Consider the following 21586-nt stretch of genomic DNA (forward strand, 5'->3'; position numbering starts at 1 on the left):
TTATCATTACGCTAACTTGTCTGCACATTATTAGAAAAAGTTAAGTATGTAACTGACACCATTCATGGAGACAAACTCTCAGCAGAGAAAGTTCATACACTATAAATAAGTAAGACAAAATCCATTAACAACCCAAGGCTATACATCTCTGTTTAAATGGGATTTTACAGCAATAATGAACACCTTGGCTTTTCTCAGAGCTGGAAAGAGCATTAACTGTAGCACTATTCTGCAAGTTCATATTGCATCATGTTGACTCACAAAACGCCAAAACTATAATGAGAGAATAAGTATTAACAAGTGAAAGTAACACTCAGTGCTGTATTTATATAAGCTGCCTCTATTCACATACTAATGATTTGCTTGTTACAGTAATTATCGCTGTGAGACCATACCGGAACATCTGCATTGATTTAGACTCTGGGAGACCAGCGAGAGGGAGGGAGAGGCTCACAATCTGGAATTCGACTTCGAGAGCGAGACAACAATCTGTTGATGGTTATTTTGGTAATTCTCCATAATTGAAGTAAAACACAGAGTCTGTGGCAAAAGATTCTAAATTACAGTTTCTGTAGCTTTAGGGGTCACTGAAAATGGGCATTTGCAACAAAAATGCATATGCAGCACCTAATATTGCTTTCTAAAAGAAACTGGACAGCTGGTGGGAAAAGATGAGACACCCAGCCACACAGTTTACACTTCACTGCTGGAGTAAACTGTTCTTGACAGTCAAAAGTAATTATGTGGTAAGTGATAAAGCCAGTTGAATAAAAGATTTGGCACCTGACATAAATATTAAAATATGCTTGTCTTACACATGTAAGAATGGTTGTTCTTTCTTAATGTGTATTAATGTGAGCATGGGTAAATTGCAGGGCACAAACACAGTTACCAGTAGTTTTGTTATTTATTGTGGCATGGAGATACAAGACACCAAAAATACTGTTGCAGTGGTTGAACATTTTTGGCTTACAAAGCCAAACTACATATTTAGTCAAAATAAAGTTAAGACCAGAGCCTCACTTGTTGACATTTGGTTAAACATATAATTCCTTTTATTACATAGGAATATATAATTTTAAGGAAAACAGCTACAAACCAAACCAAATGGTTAAAGCAAGAGAACCAAATCCAGTTATCACATCTGGGTGTGGAGAATAAAAACAACTGCCATCTAAACTTTTGAATATTTTGAGGTCATATCTTTGGTCTATGATTTTGTGGTAAATAATCAGTCAGAAAATGTAGGTATTACGTCACATCTATGTTGGATGTCTTACAAGTCAGCCTGAAAACTTTAAATCCTTTTTAAAACTTCAGGCTTTATTTGTCAGTCAAGACCCAAACTTCTTATATATAACATAAAAACACAAACACAATCCTCCATATACCAATAAAATCTGCTCTAGTCAATACTAAATTCTGCTTCGTGCAAGGCTCTAAATTGTAGTTGTGGATGAATGCTGTATGTATGTGGCAACAAATACAGGGCCTAAAGCACTGCTCTCTGTGGTTCAAGAGGGTTTTTGCATGAATGACACATAGTGAGGAGATTCTCAGCACATGTTTTTAAAAGTGAAGAGCTAGCTGCATAATGCAGCTCAAAGCAAGGTTAGTGATGAGTCTATTACCCATGAGGTAGTTCAGTGTGTCCTTGTTGTACTACCACTCTTTCTCTAATAAAACCTCAGCTGAAGAGTCACTGTAAATATATAGTGCCATGTTGCTCTGTCCAACCTGACCTCACTTCAGCTAAATTAAGCATATCTTTCACTTTCACAAATGTGGCTATAGATAAATACTACATACAGTGCTAATAATGGAAACAACCTAGGCCCAAGACTGCAGGATGTTGTACTTGTCAAACAAGTTATCATCCATCCATCCATCCATCCATCTACTATACCCGCTTTTTCCTGAAAGCCAGGGTCACGGGGATCTGCTGGAGCCTATCCCAGCTCTCTTTGGGTGAAAGGCAGGGGTACACCCTGGACAGGTCACCAGTCCATCACAGGGCCACATAGAGACAAACAAAGACAGACAACCTCACACACTCACACTCAGTCCTACGGGCAATTTAGATTTAACAAGTTATCATATAAAACAAAATTACAGAGAACAAATAAATAAAATTACATTTTTACTTGCTCTCACTTTCTCTTTTTTGCTGAATTACACATTAATTCATAACGCTCCTACAACGCTCTCAAAATCACAACTGCAGACAGAGACAGAATCCAGTACATTCACACTGACAAAACACAGCTTGAAAAAACAAAACTGAGGTTGTGTGATGTAACCTAGCCACCCTGGTCAATTAAACACCTCCCACTATGGGCCGCCATCACTCAAAAGGCTCATTAACCCTTCTGACCAACCACCAGTCACAATCAGAAAAACATCCTGTCAAACTGGCCAATCCCTACATGGGCAATGCAGGTCAACACCCACACAAGTGACAGGAAATTGAATTGCTAGAGAGAATGTGGTTTGTCTGAGCACTTGAAAGACATTTGTTTATTCACAGCTGGTCTTGTGTCCAGAGAGACTTGGGCTTTGGTCTTAAGAGTAAAAGGCAAGGGTGAGGCCTAATCCAGTTTTATAAAGTACGAATGACTAGTTTTCTTGTATATCACTGATATATGTGAGTGATATGAGGAGCAGGAATTTATCTGCATAAATCATCTGTTAAGTGCAGCACCGATGAGCTGTATCACAAAACTCTGAATTTATAACTATTGTAGGTTTACTAAAATTTATATCCCAGACACGTCACATTTATATCTTTGAGTCAATGTGGCACTTATTCAGTGTACAACACCACCTTACAAAATGAAATAGGAGAGGAGATACATAGCTGAAGAATCTCTGTGTGGTTGTTTTTCAGACCACTAGTCTTAATCTACTAGGTTGATCTCCCGGTTCCCGCAGGATTAGAACATGTCTGCAATCCTCCAAATATTTGAGGCAATCAACAACTCAACACGCATTTGGCGATAGAATGCAAGAATGTGAAAACACACAAACGGATGGATAAAAAGGAGAGAAATATGAAGAGAAATAAGGGGATCGGAGCCGTGCCCATTTCGGGGGTGTAAAATATGGAGAAGTGTGGATCATTGGGGGAGCTGCTCTGCCTCGGGGAACAGATGAAGGGAGGACACTCTGCCAAGATCTCTCCACTGGAGGGGGAGCTGAGGGACTGGAGCTCTATGGGAGAAAGAGTGTGCGCCTCGCATGCTGCTCTCCTCAATCTCAGTCTCACACGCCTGCATTGACACGTCCCAGGCTCTCTGCAGCAGAGGGAAATTGCTGCTGACAGGGCCTTGCAAACTTTCACAGCCATTTAGAAAGACTTACTCCCACACTTTTGTCACAGGCATTTATTGCACAAGATACATGATATGAAAAATTAACATTTTTTGAACTTGGCATCCTTATTTCACCAAGTTAGGCTTAAAAACCATTCATAATTTTTCAGCCTTGCGATCGGCCCCAGTGCAGATGTAAACACAAGACATGCCAAGTGAGACCTCGAGATTATGAAAATGCACAATTTTCAAGTAAAAAAAAAAAAAAAAAATTAAACCACCACTTCCTAAATTTGCACCATATGAGTTCCTAATCCAATAACAAATGCTCTCCGTGTCGACTTTACCAAAACACATGAGACTGTTTTAAAGTGAGGGCACAGGATATCTTACTGTACCTGTATGTCAATGACCAGCCAGTGCCTCCAGTATGCAGATGTTGGTTTAGTGCGACTTGGAGCATCAGGATCAACCATCACCAGAAGATACTTCTTTTGCTGAAAACAGAAGAAGATCCATATATTATTACTTTTAATACAGACAAACTGACTTTGCTACAGTACAACACACAATGTGATTGGCCCGGAGGCAGTTCCAGTAACAGCAGTACCTGATCCCTTTTGCTTTCTAAACGCAGCTGTGTGTTGTTTGTGCATCATATTGCCCAAGGCTCGACAGCTCTGCAGCTAACAATACTTTCTTTAAATACTTCAAAACAAATTCTTTGCTTTACCTTCTTACTCAACCTAAAGCATTTCATTCTATTCAACCAATTTGTGGTTTATTTTTAGGTGAACCTAAAGCTCACAAATTCAGGTGAAACTAGAAAGATGGGTTTGCCTTTTACTGGCTTGACATTTGATCATAACATAGTTTTACTTCAGCTGTCAAAAGTAAAATGTAAAAAAAAAAAAAAAAAACAACAACGTGACACAACATAAAAAGCAATAAGTAAAGCTGTCCAAAAAAGGCAACAACACAAAGGAACATTTACGATTTGGCTTTGCTAATCACAAACTACATTACACCCATTCTTATTGCAAGAGTACAGCTCTGCCTCTTTGTTATTCCTTAAACTTAATATCATTACTGTGACATCAATAAAATGACAGCATTTTGGACGTGATACCAACTCCTCTCGTTAACATATTCACAGTAACTTTCTGCCACTTACCCAGTATCTTTATACGCCCCAATCTGTCAATAGATAAAGTGAGAGAAAAAACATCCTAAGTAACACTTGATCACAGTTATTGGACGTTGACTTGGCGGCTTAATTGCCGGAAAATTTTCATTCTGTCTGTCCCTAAAAGTTAGAGAATTATGAGAGCAGATTGAATTATTGCGAGAGCACATTTGTCATCCCTGGTCTGGTGCCCAAAATCTGCCAGACCATATGATGGGCTTTTTTTATTTTGTTCACTTCCTCTACAAACAGAGACATTAATCAGGGCTGTTTAAATCCACTATGTCCTCTTACTGTATATGTATTTTCAAGTAAAGCAAAAACCATAATGATATCAGCTTTAATACATTAAAAACAGATGCATAGTTTCTTACATTCTTACAGACTGCCAAACATTATCTGTGGTACAGTGAAGCATTTCCTAGAATCAAATTCTCCTATGTAAACATAAATCTTAAATTTTTGTTTGTTGTGTCCTATCTAGACATTCTTAAAGGCCTCTGAAAATTATCCTAAGCCGATGTACTTGAATGAGATAAAGAAATAGTCATGTATTTTTCTGCAGATGCTCATTTTCAGAAGGATTCTCTGCCTACCTGACAAGCAGTAATAAGCGTAAACAACTAAGCCTAATAATAGGATAATACTGTAGTCTCAGTGATAGTGCCTTCAGGTAACATCCAGACACACCAGCAACAATAGAGCCTCCTCCACAGCCTGTCAAAAGTGACTCTATATCAGTGACCCCCCCGGGCAGCTTACCAACCATGACCTGTTGCCTTCTCAAGAGTTGTAATCCTCATTTGTGCATGTTTGCTACCAGGCAAAGACACTGTGATAATGTAGTTACACTAATATTTAAGTCAGACCCTGATGTATTCAGAATAACATCGTTTCACGTGCATGTGCTCACGCGCGCATACACACACACACACACACACACACACACACACACACACACACACACACACAGACTAAATGTCAATTTAAAGCATTAAAATTAAAGATGACCTCCAGTCACAATTATCATTGAAAGAAATAGTATTTTATGGGATATTTCACGAAAGTTATCATGGATGGAGATACACTGTATAGGACAGGAGTAGTTTCCTAAAGCCAAATTTAGATCAACATTAAGAACATTTCACATTAATTTCCAAATTAACAAAAACATGGCCTTTATATCGTGGGCACTGAATTTCACTGGTTTCTGTACATGTTCAGTGCTTGACTGTCTACCTGTAAGAATGTGGCTGGTCCAGCTGGCACAGACAGCAAATAATACAAGAAGCTCCCTCCATGCTTGCACTTCACACATTGTGGCATGTACCCTTCTCTCTTACAAGGACATTTTTTTCTCCATCTGTCAAAATCCACATTAATTACGCACAGATATGTGTGAAAGACTCAAGGGAAAAACAGATGCATATTCTGCCATCTGAAATAATTTATCAGGGCTTGAACAAACTAAATGTATATCAAAACATGTTTCCATTGCTAATTCTCATAGCTGGATACTGGAAGCCATATATTTCCAGAAATATGCTGGAGCTCTGCTTTATTAGCATTAATCAATAAAACTAATGAGGACACATTTGGGCCTTAAGGATGACTGGACATTTATTTTTGCTCTTACACTGTAGCTAATTACATCTATCACTGATGACAGTTAATATTCTATACGAAGAACACACATAGATGCTTATAAAATTGACCTGAATGACCTGTTTTAACCTCTTCTATCTACTTCACTTGGATTATAGGTGAGAGGTCATGTTGTGCAATGATATCTACAGGACTACAGAAAAATGTCATAATAATCTGAGCGCTAAGAGCAGAAGTGAAATCTGGGTAGGTGTCGGCCACAGTCCGCAGAGCTCTCCACTGGAACATTATGTAGGATGTGAGGCTCCTGGGTGCAAGATGGAGGTGGGGGAGACTGAGCCTGCATTCTTCTGGGATTAACATCCCACTGCCTGCTGTGATCACAGCAAAACTCCCCACTGGGACCTCCGACACCAGACGGCTGAAATAAACCCTGCAGCTGACTGGGCATCACAGCTACTAGTCAGTGGTAAAGAGGAAAAGGGGAGATGATCTCTTCAGTGACACCTAAACTATTCCTATCAAATATATACCACTATATAATTATACATTATAGAACTGCAGGTGCAGTTTTTTAAAATACATTTTTATAGTGTTGTATTTTCAAGAGATGACATGAAACACCCACTCCATGCCAATAGCACTGAATAGATGAAGTATTTGCAAAACAGAAGATGGTGAACAACAAAGACAGACAAAGACCAGTCTCTCTGAGGATGTAAACTACTGGCTTACCTTTGAGTGAACTCTGCTGGGGATGAGAATCAGAGAGATGTCTAATCTCTGCTCTCGTAGAGCTGCCGGGGCTATCGAGCCCAGCTCTGCTAACTGATGACACCATGAAGGGCAAAAGTGAGTTAGTGAGAAGGAGAGAGGGAGAGGAGGCCCCTCTGTGAGTTTACAAGTTCATACTTTATCCCTGACCCAATACCAAATAATGTCGTTCATGCAGCTTCCTATTAATATACCTATTGCTTGATCCTCCCTGTTTTTCATCTCTTTCAGCCTCTGCACACAGAACGCACAATGTTTCATTAAATGGCCAAATGTGCTCTCGGCCCGATCCACACCAATGCAATGCATCAATCCCAAATCCCTATTTAAGTCGCAGAAACACTTGAACTCATTTGGTAATTAACAGGTATCTGTGTTGTGATTAAGAGATGCTGATGGCTTAACAACCATCGACAGCAGCTTAGAGCAAGGATGAACGATTGATCATGCAAAACAATAAAAACTCTAAAACATGCCCGTAGAATTTAATTTGTCAGGAAATTAATCTCAAGTACAATTTTACTGTCTTTGCAATGATAGAGTATTAAAAATGATTTAAATTTAAATTAAATTATATTATAATTTGGTGTCTAATTCCCAAACCAAAAATATGTGGACATTTATACTAGGGACAAAGTGATAAGACAATAAGGGGGGGGGGGGGCAGTAGAGTAAGTGATGAGGAAGGTTAACGGTGGTGCTAATGTCAGGGTCAGAAGATGAGGTTCGTCTTGGTGGAAGGGAGGTCGGGGGTCAGCCAGGCAGCAGTAATTGAATCCTGACCAGAAAGTGGGGGAACCATAGAACCACCCCCCCTTCTGCCCCCTCTCATCTACAGCTTTGAAACCTCACTGACGGCAAGCAGCATTATGAAACCTAATCATAAAGAGCAGAAATGCAATCTGCCACAGAGGAATTGGGTGAGGAAGAATCAGTGAATTTCAGAGAGTCTAGACAACAAATATCTTATAATTCTAGCAATAAAAAGGTCTTATGACTATGAAGACATGTATACACATGCATGTCAGTAGAAAAAAACAGCACTTCCATAAAAATAAGATGCAAAATGTCAAACCTGAATCTAATCCACATAACATCTACATTACCCTCAAAATGTACATTATTAGGCTGTGATGGACTGGTGACCTGTCCAGGGTGTACCCCTGCCTTTCACCCAAAGAGAGCTGGGATAGGCTCCAGCAGATCCCTGTGACCCTGGTTAAGGAATAAGTGGGTATAGATGATGGAAGGATGGATGGATGGATGGATGGATGGATGAACAGCATTAGGCATTAGTAGTTTACTGTTAAAATTGTTAAATCAGAGTTCACTAGGGACTAAAAGTCACATTTCAACCTCCTCTATTTCTTTTATTGTCACAGTCCCCAATTTTCAAAAAAATGCAATTCACTGGTATTCCCTTTTAAGATGATATATTACGTAAACATGAATATTATGGGTGTACACTGTACATTCACGCACAAACACGTACACAGGGTCAACGAGCTAAAGGTGGCGCTTCATAACTGAAGCCACTTCATGGCTAAGACGTTACAATTCACCGGCCAACGTGGTGTCATTTATTAATAAACTCCATAGGACACAATCTGACGGCTTCTCACCACTTGATGCTTCTGAGGCTATTATACAAGATGATTTGGGGAATTTCACAAGAGCCAGTAACGACTACAGTTAGTGGTTTAATATTCAGACTGATTATTGACACATATAAACGATATGCAAAGAGAATGCCAATACTCAGTGTGTTCTTAAGCGCCTCACACAGTGCAGGCTGTTCACTACCTCCAAACCTGCCTATTTTTAACTCAGCCTCCCTCCCACACAGGAGTGGAGTGTGAAGTGGCTTATGAATCCACACTTTGAGGAGCCACATGGTCAAAGTAAAGTCACATGTGGATACAAACGAATATTTCAGGCCTAAACACAATGCAGCTACTAATTTCATGCTAGTCAGCCGAACAGAGGGATGGGCGAGCTAGTGGTTAGTGTTTAGGAGGAACATGAAACACACACAAAATTACATAACACTCTTCTTCTGTTTGAATGTACAAATATGCATCAATATACTTAGGCAAAAGGTAAAAAAAGACTATGTTTGTAATATCTGTCCCTTGAATGTTTGTGAACAATTCATCATATTTTGGCCTCTAAAGTCACAAATGAACAGCTCTAAATTCAAATAATAAAAAAAATAAAATAAAATTCTGTAAAATGTTTAAATGCAGCCTGTCCTGAACTCTCGCCTGTAAAGTCTTATACTTTTGCAGTGCAGTTTGGAACAGCTACCAAGCCATAGCTAACAGTAAGATGGTTCACAGTCTGATTGAAGCTTGAGGGGGGTGAAGGAATTAGTAGCAGCCTAGGGAAGCATTTCTGCATTTCTCTCAACACTGAAGACTTCTTTCACCGCGCCATGCTTGCGAACACAGCCGTGCTCATGTTAAGCTTATTAGTCACCCTGGATGCGATCTTGCTAGCTGAGGCTTTCAACACTTTCTAGTGGTGGCTTTACACACATACACCTACTCACTGCCATGAAAGCCATTTCTGCAAATGCACATGCTCAAAACACAGTAACTACCACTAACAGGTACTCTGAAGTAACATGCAGCCAGGCGCTGGGAGAGGAGACTCAGATCCAGCCCGTGCTAAATGAGGCAAGAGGGAAATATTTTTGTCATGTAGTTTGGCTGCTGAGAACACAACACAGTCAAACAGGGCAAATTACAGCACTGGACTCATATCCATAATTAGTCTGTCAAGCATGTCACACACTTAGAGCCATAGATCTGCATTTTACCAACAAGTGCAGCCTATAAAAGTTAATGATGAGTACATTATAATTACTTCACCGGGATTTGGGAATCTAAATCAGCTATTTTGATTCTAAGAGCACTTAGGGGAATTTGGAGGATGAAAAGTAAAATAACAAAGAACTACTGGGATTAGTGGATGTTTTTGGGAGAATGTGCAACTTAAAACACACATTTCACATGGCAAGAGATTTCAAAGCTGCAACACCCTAAAGCTCCTATTTACATGTTCTAACGATTAATTTTATCTTGGCCAATCACATGTTGTGTTGACGGTTATTCCAGACTGTGTGGAAAAAGCATGAGCAAGATTACTGTTTATTTTCATAGGAGAATAATTTCCATTGTTCCATCAACACATACTGTAACATTTTTAACGGTAACTGCAAATACAACAGTTACACTTCATGAAGTATCATGCAGCAGACATTTTTGTAGATGATGGGATACATGCTGCCATGAAGGGAGCTTAGTTGTAAGCACCCTGACACCCATTCCTATTTGGCCATTAGAGCTGTTAAAGGTGTCAGGGCTGTTCGCAGGCACTGTGTGTTTCACCAGCCAAGATGGCTTCCACATTTTTTCTATCATGATTAATTATGGTTTCTGATGGTAGTACAGTGAGAAAGTGTAAATTATTCCCACATTTTCTTGTGCCCTCCGTTCAGTCACTGTTGTGTAGGAAGATGCTATTGACGCCATCCATGGATGGCGACCAAAAGGCATCTACATGGGGTGGCAAACTCTAGTGCCTATTAAGGGGTGGAAGTGGTGGTGGGGGGTGCTTGGCGTGTGGGCTGAACCTAGTCCAGACTGCCAGTTGACAGGGCCGGATTTTCCAGTATGGAAGAGTCTTGTTTCAGTGGGCGAAGCTGGGTGTTGGGAGACTGGGAAAGAGGACTGCCCAGGGCTTGGAAGCTTGAAACAAAATGTTTCAAACAGACAAGCACCGTCTGTGTTCCAGTGTCACCAGCCCACCCGTCTGACAATCAGGGCCATGTCATCACACGGGCTCTGAGTAATTCAGGGAGCACTCTTGTCACCTTAGAAGATGCGGCAATGTTAGACGTCAGAGCAGTCTGTGGTCCCAGCAGCAGAAATAGCTTTAAACGATATGCGGCACAAGATATGGTCGACATAAAAGTACAGTAAAAATGTGCACCTACAGGCAAAACATTGAAAGCAAGAGTAGGAACGCTTTGGTGAAATGCAACCACAATACTGTGCTTTGCTTTGAATCCTTAACAAAATCCACAAAATGCCTTCAAATACACATGCTCCACACACAGCACAGAAAATCCTTAGTTTTGGAAAACTGCTTGAAATAAAATAATTCGTCTGTCAGATCATTTTGTGTACGTTATATTTAGTGCTGTCAGAGAGGACATCACAGAGAATGGCACTTATATCACAATGCATAAACTGTTATCAGAGGAGGTACAGGTTTATGGTTCAAGGGCTCGTCCATTCATAGAGAACAAGCTCAGCCTCTCTGCCTGACACACTGATAAAGACAGCACAAATAAAACAGCTCCACAGCTCCATCTTTGCCTCTCCCCAAGGGAATAATATATCACCCATCTGAATGTGGCACATATTGAATCATTTCCAGCGTTGATGATTCATTTGAATAAATCAACCTTTTTTATTTTGCCAACTTAAACTGATACAGAAATAAGGAAATCTGAAGTAACATTGTTAGCTGAGCGGAGGGACAGGTGTTAGAGTCTTCTATGGGAATGGTAATCTTAATCCCCTTTCAAGCAACAATTAATGACTACAGCAATAATCTTCGCATGTATATTATTGCAATTCCTTTTTGAGTATAAACCATAGCCTGTCTAATTCACATTGACCAAATCCAGGGGGATATGTCGCTGCAGGCAGATAGGATCTTATCCTGGATTTGTACAGATAAATGCACAGCCATAACTCAAGAAGCACACAGGACACATGTAGTTTTGACCCAAGACATATTCCCACTCTGACCATCCACTATTGACAAGATCTGCTCTCAAGGGCTTTATTTTCAAATATTGTTGATCCACTGAAAGAGGTCCACTTGTTATCTAAATTAATTCTTAGTAAATATCAAATATTTATGGGAAAATATTGACTATGGATGCTTTTCAAACAAAAACTTCCAATGTCTTCCATAAAAGCTACAGAAGCACAGGATCAGCCTATCGGCAAATATGAAAAATCAGCAGCTTTTGCAATGAAAGGGTTATATCCGCATTCAAGCTAAGAGACATACTCTAACTACACAGACACAAATCCTGTTGAGCTGAGCCGAGCAGAGATACCCTACCAGCCCTCCAAGGCACAATTAGGATTTCACGGGGGGAAGAAATCTACATTCCTGCACACATGAAAAAAGTCCTTTCTCCCTCCCCACAACAATATCAACTTTTTACTCAAGGAAAAACCTGAAGCACCATTCGATAGGATTTGGACAAAGAAATAAAAAACAAAGCCAGAAAAAAATCTAAATTTAAGCTGTAGTTGTTAAAGAAAAATATTATGGTTGAGGAAAATCCAGTCCTAAGCCTCCCAGTTCCAATCAATTTCTCCTATTCTCTGTGATATGAAAAGAAGCAACCACTCACAGTTTGTTTGAAGTGCTCATCTGTGTGGCGCTGTGCTGTGTTCAACAATATTGTGCATCAACAGCCAGTGTATGATTTTAACACCTGTCACACATTCAGTCCAACACAAACGGTCAAGTACATGCCAGTTTGAATAAGAGACAGAGCAAAACACAAAATTTTCATGAGGTATCCTAATAAGTGGACACATTTACAGAGACGCTTCATAGTTAAATCAAAATGGTAGATCGCTTGTAGGACAAGGACAAACAGCGGTTTCAGAAGGTATTCAAACAACTTTCTGGGCATTTTACGAAATAAGCATCAGTTGCAGCCGCGCAATATCCACACATTATCGTCACTGCACACTCTGTCTAGGAATTCTGAATGTAACACATGGAGGATGACCCAGTAGCTTTTTAAAGCCACTAAGTGAGGACATACTGGGCTAACAGTGTAAAACATATTTCAGCTACAACGTGAAAAGGTGAGAAAATTTGCATTGGATATCAGCGAGTAATACAGTGAGTATTTTTATTATGTCAGTCGTAGAAACTAAAGTACATTGCAGTGCATTAAGTCGAAGATTAATATTTTTCAAATAGAACCGAGTTTGGAAAGTTGTGTACTCATAACGTCCTGGTTTGGCTTGTCACAATGACTGTTGTCTTAATTACGTAGTTAAAAAAGCAGCATTTCACCAAAAATCCATGTCCATTTAACACTAAAAACGTATTCATATTATGAAATAAAACAAATGAAAACAATTTACAGAGTAATTTTTAAGATGGTGTTTTAAATGCCTTCATATTTCAGCCAATTTAATGTCCAAATTAAATAAATTATGCTTGCAACATGGACACATTTACTCTGACCTCATCGCGTCTGATTTAACTTTGACAGACATTACCGTAAGCTAAATACCATGAGGACAATAAATGGAGTTAGGCTTCAGCTACAATGAATGTCTAAGTGTGAACTTACAGTTCGAGTGATGCAATCTGGCAAAATCAGTGCCCTGAAGCACATTCATAGAGCATTGTGCCAGATGAGGACATTAGCAGTACTTGAGTTTGACCAAGACCTTTTAGCTGCCCAGCCTGTGAAATGGTGTTTTAAAGAGAAACACATTGTAAACGTCACTACTGATTCTCAGATTTATGCCATGTCTGAAGAAAAGGTTAAGTACATTGTCTATCTGAGAATGCCCAAATCTGCAGTCAGGCATAAAGTGGGCACCCAGATAAATCACGCTATCACTGTGCTTCAGTTTTCTCATTATCCATACCTCTCATGACATTCTCAGAAAGAAACAAAGCATCCTGCCAACACCTACTCTGTGAGAGAGCTCTTTCAGTTCAGCTCAAAAGCTGAGAGCTCCAAACCTCCACACCACAGTGTGGGCAGTGCTGGCAGAGCCGTGTGCCTAAGAACACTGACTGAGTGCAACAGTTGGACTAATAACAGAATAAAATATAAATAAATAAAACGGACACAGCGGGGACAGCCACAGCTCCACAGCTGAGAAGCAGGTTGACTTCTGCCCACCTCTCTTATTCAAGAGTGGAAGATGTCCACAATGCCTCTCAGGTCTTAGTCCCATGAGGGGCGGCGAGCTCGCAGCTTCAGCCACTTCAGGGTAAAGCAAATCACTTTAATATGTTAAGAAGATTAAGCTGGATAACTGTCTAGATACATTTTTTGAAAAGCCACGTAAATCTCTAGTGTTTTTATTTGGGGAGGGGTGGTATATGAGTCAGTTGAGACGATCAACACAAACCCACCAAAAAGCAATGTGATTGGCTAGAAAAAATTGGGCTTATTTGAGATTTTGCATTTTAAGCTTCTTGAATGTAAGACCATCCCACCTCTTTCTTATTATTTTTAACACCAACCTTTGGGACAACAAAACTCTGGAAAAAACACTGGTCACAGTTTCATGTGCGGCTGTTTCTCGGCTTAGACTCAGCTATCTTATCCTTCTTATGCTGATATTATAGCCTTAATTGTACGACTCAGTGTTTTTCTTGAGAGCCTTTCCCTGCTGGTGAAAGCTTTTAAGAAAACACACAAAAAGAGGTGAAGGTGTCCAAAGTGAAGTACTTGAAGTGCTCTCTGGTGCATTTTCCAAGTAAATCAATCAAGTCAATTTAATTGTAGCAGGTATATATTCTAAATGTGATGGATGGCTGACTTTTTTTTTTTTTTTCTAAAATAAGAATTAGCAATCTGAGGGTGTCCGCCTGTCAGCTCGCTGTGCTAGAAATTGAGTGTGAAAACGAAATGGAACAAATAATGTAAAGGGATTAACAAATCATTTGCATAACATTTTCTCTGCTTCCAAACTACAGGATCAGGAAAATGACAAGGAAGGCAGTTTTATCGTCCCCTGTTCTCAGATCAATCACTGCATCAATGGACCTGACTATTACCACTGTTTGTGGCAGCCTTTCAATGTCAAAAACAAAATTAATCACTGGTAATATATCTTAGAAAAACTGTTTAAACACACTGACAAGGTAACTAAACAACTTAAGAGAAATGGGAATCATATGAAAAACATTCTCCAAAGAAAAACTTGAATAGAGTGTATCTCTGAAAAGATGCTTTACTTCTACTGTGCCAAATGTGTATTAACCTGTTTTTTCTGAACACTCTCCATCCGGAGTTAAGACAATAAGACCACTGGGGAGATGAAGGGGATGGCATTATGGAGAGTTAAGCACTATGAGGAGCCCTGGAGCTGTTCTTAAAGAAGGTGAATCAGAGGATTGGGACACAACTGTAACTAAACCCTGTGCCGGACCACAAATGAGAAGCACAAAACATTATGGGCAAAATGCCACTAAGCCAAGCATCTGGGTCTTAAGTAAACTACACATGATCACTTTTAACTTTCAGAGTACTTAGTTCCAAAAGAAAAGAAACTGTCTAAGAAAAAAGTTAATTACTTCAGTTTCAAGTGGCACAGTAATCATGTCCATAAACTTATGAGTGTCTATATTGACGTTTAGCATAAATTATATCGACAATTAAGAATCTAGTAGAAAGTTTACGGTTCAATTTCTGTTGTGAAATTACCACAAAAGGTAATTTTGTGGTAATAAAATTACTGCTGGTATAAAATTGCTGGTATAAAAGCATCCAGAAATTAAAGGCCTGGAGATTTTTCTGATCATACAACACACAAGATAAGAAGACAGAATGAAAACTGCAGGGAGCAACTGGATCATTTTTCAATGTGATATTTTTGGGTGTCGTGCAGTTGCAGACATCTCCCTACTGGACAGATAACGTTACGAAAATGTACAAGTTTCTTACTGTGCCAAAGTGCGACTGAGTCGTCTCCACATCTTACAATGATTCTCTGGCAAATGTTAGGTTTCTGTGGCTCATATAAATAGAAATTTAATCTTGTATGTTTGTCTAAGTATCCACAGCAGCAGATGCACTTCCCATGCAGATTATGAATCTCTGTTTGAACAGATCTTGTCGTCAATGTATATGAACTGACAAAATAGAATTTCTGTGTGAATACTGAATACTAATCAGGAGGCACAGGTTCAGGTGGAATTTTTTATTAAAGGCACATTACCTCTTGAAGTCTTTCCTATGGCCTCTGTGCTGAAGCTTGTTTGCAAATTTGGATCGAACTAATGAATGTCATAACTGTCATGTGTTGTCTCATGTTGGAAATTTGCACACACAATTCCAAAATGTGGTAATCAACATTTGCACATTTTCTACAACAATGAATGGCAAAATAATGTACAACCAATACTCTAGTATGAGAGCAAATAACCTCATCCTAAACATATCAGGTACTGCAGAGTTGCCTTTACTTGTTGAACCACCTCCTTTTCTCACAGCTTTTGTCAAACAGTGAAAATCATTTTCTCCAATACTGCTGCTTGCACAGAAACCTGACCATTGTCATCTGTAAGAGCATCCCAGAGCTTCCCTAATCTGTTCTTATCCTCCCATTGATAACACAATACATTTTCATGGTAATCGAAATCATATTTTACTCACGGTCACACAGCAAAAGTATTGCTGCCTACGCTCTTAGACCAAATGTAAGGTGAAGGAATACCATGCTATTGCAAGAGGGTACAAAAAGGTAGTTTCAAAATGAAAATAGACTCTTAGTGTATAAGTGAATGCAGGGGTGAAGAAAGGAAGAAGACAGAAAAAGGAAGGCATGCTTCACAAGGTGCAAATATTCTTCTGTGTGAGATGGAGGTTTATTGCCTCTCTTGCATTCAACTGTATATGCATGATAAATCAAGTGGACCTGGTTGCAGAAGGTCGTAATTCCCCTTCAAAAGCTTGTGTGAATCATATAGTATAGTAATGGGCAATGATTCAATGCGTTGGACATAGGTCAGTTTAACAGGGTGTTATAGTGACAAAGGGAAACATTAGCTAAGGAAATAAACTCCATGAATCTCAGCCAGACGCACTGATTTAGTCCAGAATGCCAAAAACACCCACCTGATGACACTGAATATGCAATTAGATGGCTATTACGCTACATGTTTCATTTGTTGACCCCCGTCGTCATATAAAGGCTCAAGCAAGTGTTTTGTCTGTTTTCCTTCATATACATCCTTGACTCTACGCTGAATGAAGACCATTGCCTACTGAAAATAAAATCCCTATCTTTGCGCTTTCACATCCCCAACATGAAGACCTCTCAGGAATCCTGCATGGGTGGACATGTAGGCTTTCCTAGGAATGACAGGGTCTGTTAGAGAGGAACCCCACCCTCGCTTTCTCCAGCATGCCAACACGGAGGAGAGTGGGCAGCGCTGAGACGGCAGGCTGCCGTGGGCACTGCCAGGCTTAAAGCTGCCCTGTCGTCATCAGAGGCTTGCAGAAAAGAACGCTGAGATTCACCAAAAAAAGAGGAGGGGGATCGTTGCATTTAAATCCTCTCTCAACGCCCCCACATGTTTTAGCAAAGCATAAAAATCATTCACAGAGAGAGAGAAAGCAAAAAGAAAAAGATAGAAGGAAAGAGAGAGGAAACAGCTATTAGCAGCAGTAAGCAAGCTCAAGAGATCATAGTGAGGCAGCTCTAATCGCAGTAATGGTTTAAACCCTCATTCCATCCACCAGATGCAAGAAATGTCTACCCAAAAACAAGGCTTTGAAATCCCCCATGTCTAAGAATGTGCCCGGTGGCTATGGTCCTTACTGAAAAAAGAAAGCAACAACTCCAAAACTGTCTCCACTTTTGGAGTGACTATGAGGTAAAGATAGCTCCTGTGGCCTGTGTTGTTTACACCAAGTAAACTGAAGAAATATGCATTTTAGTTGAGAAATCAAACTCAAGAATACTCTCATGAATGCACATAAGACCCAACTCTCTTAATTTGAATTAATGAGAATATAATAAATTTGAATGGTCAATAAATTTTAAATAAAGGGCATTCGTTTTTCATTGAGGTGCTCTTGTTTCACTTTGCTAAATACTGCACTGCAGCAATAGCTAGCACCGTCGCACTTTATGCATTTTTACAATGAAGCAAGCAAAACTTTAGCCATACTAAAACATGTGATTGAGCTGATTGTTGGATTTTTTAAACAAGCTCACTTAAACATAACTTTATGAAGATTTAAAAAGGTAGAAAACCATTCCTTAGCTGTGCCAAAAGCACACCTGGATGAACTGACACATAGCCAAAAATATAAAGAGCTTTTTAATCCTTCCTAGCTTCGATTTCTTTGGTTATTTTTGGATTCTTCTTAATTTTCACTATTCTTTTATTCTTTTCTGGAGGCAAAGCCATATTTCAAAGGTTTTCTGTCCTTCAGCCAAGTTTGCCTGTTTTTCCAAAGGGCCGCCAACAATTTCAAGAACCTGTGCAGCAATCCATTCTGTGAAACCAAATATCCTAAACGCATTCTGGCATTTACAGTACATAAAATGTTAGGGTGACAGACTACAAGCATAGATTTTATACATCATAAGGTACTGATAGATGCTTTTTGCATTTATACATTTTGCCGCATAAAATACCAAATTAACATAAATCTGTTTGAAATACATAATAATAATCCTATTTATGCAGTCTAATGTAAAAAATAACATTAAGCTCTTTTATACAATTAGCACAGTTACCAAAAAGTACAGTTTTCACATTCTTCTGCCACATAAACATCTGTTATTCAACAGTGAGCAGACTAAGACACAACCTATGATAGAAACAAGAATATGATTTATAAGTTGGACTCTAAATAAACATATTCATTTGTCTAGTCTAGAAAACAGTATTTCCAATGATAGCACTGGTTTTGAGAAGACCTCTTTGTCTCGATCATGCTTTTCAGCTCTTTGCCAAAGTAGCAGTGCGCCATTTGCACAGGTGAAATCTTCTTTCCAAGGCTTAGTCCCTCTCCCAAAGAGTTACTAATAGTTACTGCGATCATTATTGTCTGGCTGTATCAGGAGTCTTTGCCACAATAAGAGAAATAAATATTTTAGCTGAATTAAGTTATATTAAGAACGTCTTGCCTGTCGCTTTCATTGTTTTGACACTTACTGATCTTCTTGCATTCTCAGTAGACTACAAAGGTTAATACACTCATTAAAGTAAATGAACGAAAGTCAGTGTTTTTTTTATTGATATTATGACCTTAGGCAATCTGTATTTTGAATTTATTATTATATTAGTAAGAAAGAATATGGTCTGGTCCAATCTTCATTACACACTTTATTTATCAGACCAGCTATAACCAAATTATGTTGTTATAGTTTAATCTCGTTAGCCAATACATATCCCACTTGTATCAAACTGCAGACGCATTTGAAGCTTCGGAGTGTAATTAGTACTTCTAAAAATGCTTCATTAACACACATGCCAGGTTTTGCTAACACATAAGTTCAAGTGCTGATTCGTTACTCTGAAGTTTGGACACAGAAATCTGCAGTTTTTGTGGCCCTTTGCTTTTGTTTTTGGTCATGAGCACCTATTTAGAGGCGGGTTTATGGGACTACTGCCCATTGCGCTCCATTACAATTACTCAGCAGGCATACATCCCGTCCCAGTAAAGAAGTGGGTGTGATAGTGGGTGGATTTGAGCCTGAGCGGCCACTATTCTGCATTCCTGCTACCGAGTACAAGGGCTGAGTGGCAGAGAATAGCAGCAGCGCTGGCAGCATGGCACAGTGACAGAAAGCGTGGTGGACCAGCAGACCAACCACAGAACCACAGGCAACAATCTGAGCCTTCAATAGTGTCAGGAGAAATGGAGAATTACATTTAAAAGCCAACTAAATAAAGTTTGTATTGATTTAATCTAACGTAATCTGTTTTGCTGTCTGACACTGATTCTGGCAATAAAAGAGAATCACGTAAGACAGCATTACAGATAATACGACCATAGATCAAATGGAGTTTGGGCAAGAGAAGGGCAATAGATCATGTTCAAGCTAGACTGCTTAGCTCTGGAATTCATAAACTAGCTCTTAAATCGAGGTGGCCTTCAATTTAAGTTTTCAATTTACAGATATAGGATTTGGTGTACAATTGGTGTAATTTCATTGTCAACGTCAGCAGGGGCTCTGTGGATTGGAAAATGTGTCTCTCTCAATCTGTTGCTCAACAGTAAGACTACACAGAAGATTATTCACTAAAAAAATATGCATATAAATAAATAATACTATACAGGTCATCCACATAAATCTTTATGATGAATGTTATGCCTGGCATGATGGGAATAAGTATTTTCAAAACATACTACATTAAATTCAAGCCCCACTTCAACTATCCATGTTCCAAACTTGGTTCTTCTTTTTAGTTTATGTAGCATAACATTCATTTAGGCTCTGTGCTGTTAATATCATGCCTTTTTTTTTTTTTTACATGCATTTCCAAAGTTCCCATGTTATCAGAAAACAACATTCTGACAATCACAGATTTTTTTTCTTTTCAAGTTTATCAAAATGTACCTAATTTTTATTATTATATTCAAACTTTAAAAAAGCATTATAATGCATTACTGCCAAGCCATTTTGACAAATGAATTACAACTGGTAATGTATTATCTATTTGTGCTTCATCATCAAATTACTGTATAGAAATATTTGAATTAAATTGATTTCTTTCTTAAACTTGACTTATTTACTACCATTAAATAAAACAGCTTCATACACTGCTTCTCTAAATACCCAGCTTTTGTTTGCTGTCTGCTGCACTTCAATCTAATAACTGACACCTGAAGATGGCAATTTACTCTTTATCATGCAATTAGATTTTGTGCAGATCAAAACTGCTATCATGAACTATTGATGACAATTAATGGATGTTATCTGACATATTGTAAAGTGTAAACTATAAGCATAGATAAAACATAACATGGGTTATGACAACGACTCACTGAGGGTATTCGAAGTATGAGGTGCTAGCACCACCTTCTGGTGACAAACATTACTACAGTGAATCAGTAATCAGCACAGGCGAGAGAGATAATGAAAAGATGATCACAACAGGGGAGAAGACTGACATTTAAAATATTGCTAGCATGTCTTAATGATTTTTGTTTTTCCAAATAATGTGAACACTTTGTTTTGTCTAACATTAACCCATGGTCTGCTCTGTTGAAGTAGAGTTGGAGCATGTCTAATCCATTACTGCCCTCCAGTGGTAAAAATAAACATGTGCAATTGTCAAAGTTTTTTAACAGACATTGTGATATCACAAATTCCACAAAAATATTATACTGTCAGAGCTATGGCAGTCCTGTTAAATAAGAGCAAATGAATGAAAAGTAGACACAAAGATGTGAGAGGGCCTCCTCTTAAAACTCTCTAAAATCTGCAGTATATCTGTGTGTTTTCTGTGATGGCTCTGTCTATTTAACATAAAAAAAGGTACATAATGTTTGTCAGTAACACTCAGGGGTGAAAATATAATCACTGCACACCTAAAGACCTACAAAATCTTTTTAAATTATTCTGAATCTGTCAAAACATCATGAACACGACAGACACACAAATCCATCTTTTACCTTTTGTGCTCCAGAGAAGTAAATCTGTGGGGATCCCCAAACTGTGCTGACTTTCTTTCTAAGGTCCTGGTCCTTTGGGATTCTAAGGCATTCGTCAATGTCCAGCTCAGGATAGATCGCTTCTAGCCCACCACTTTATTTGAAGAGAGAAAAAAAACAGCTCAAGCACCTTTTATACAGACAGATAAACAACGTCAACACATAAAAATGTTGCAAGGAGAAAAAAAAATTGCTCAAGTACATATTTAATGAACTAAGAAAGCATCAGTTCAG

The 21586-nt window shown here is 38.8% G+C and overlaps 1 protein-coding gene across 1 annotated transcript in view; it reads right to left on the minus strand.

Moving 5' to 3' along the window:
• Positions 1–21586, minus strand: part of pebp4 (phosphatidylethanolamine binding protein 4) — a 46636-nt gene that overhangs the window by 23865 nt on the left and 1185 nt on the right. Inside the window, exons 3-4 of the mRNA XM_026322084.1 lie at positions 21314–21446; positions 3710–3808 (exon numbers count right to left, since the gene is read on the minus strand). Coding sequence (XP_026177869.1) covers positions 3710–3808; positions 21314–21446 — 232 coding nt within the window. The remainder of the gene's footprint in view (positions 1–3709; positions 3809–21313; positions 21447–21586) is intronic.

This window comes from Mastacembelus armatus, chromosome 9 (assembly GCF_900324485.2).
Source record: "Mastacembelus armatus chromosome 9, fMasArm1.2, whole genome shotgun sequence".
In the NCBI taxonomy this organism is placed as follows: Eukaryota; Metazoa; Chordata; class Actinopteri; order Synbranchiformes; family Mastacembelidae; genus Mastacembelus; species Mastacembelus armatus.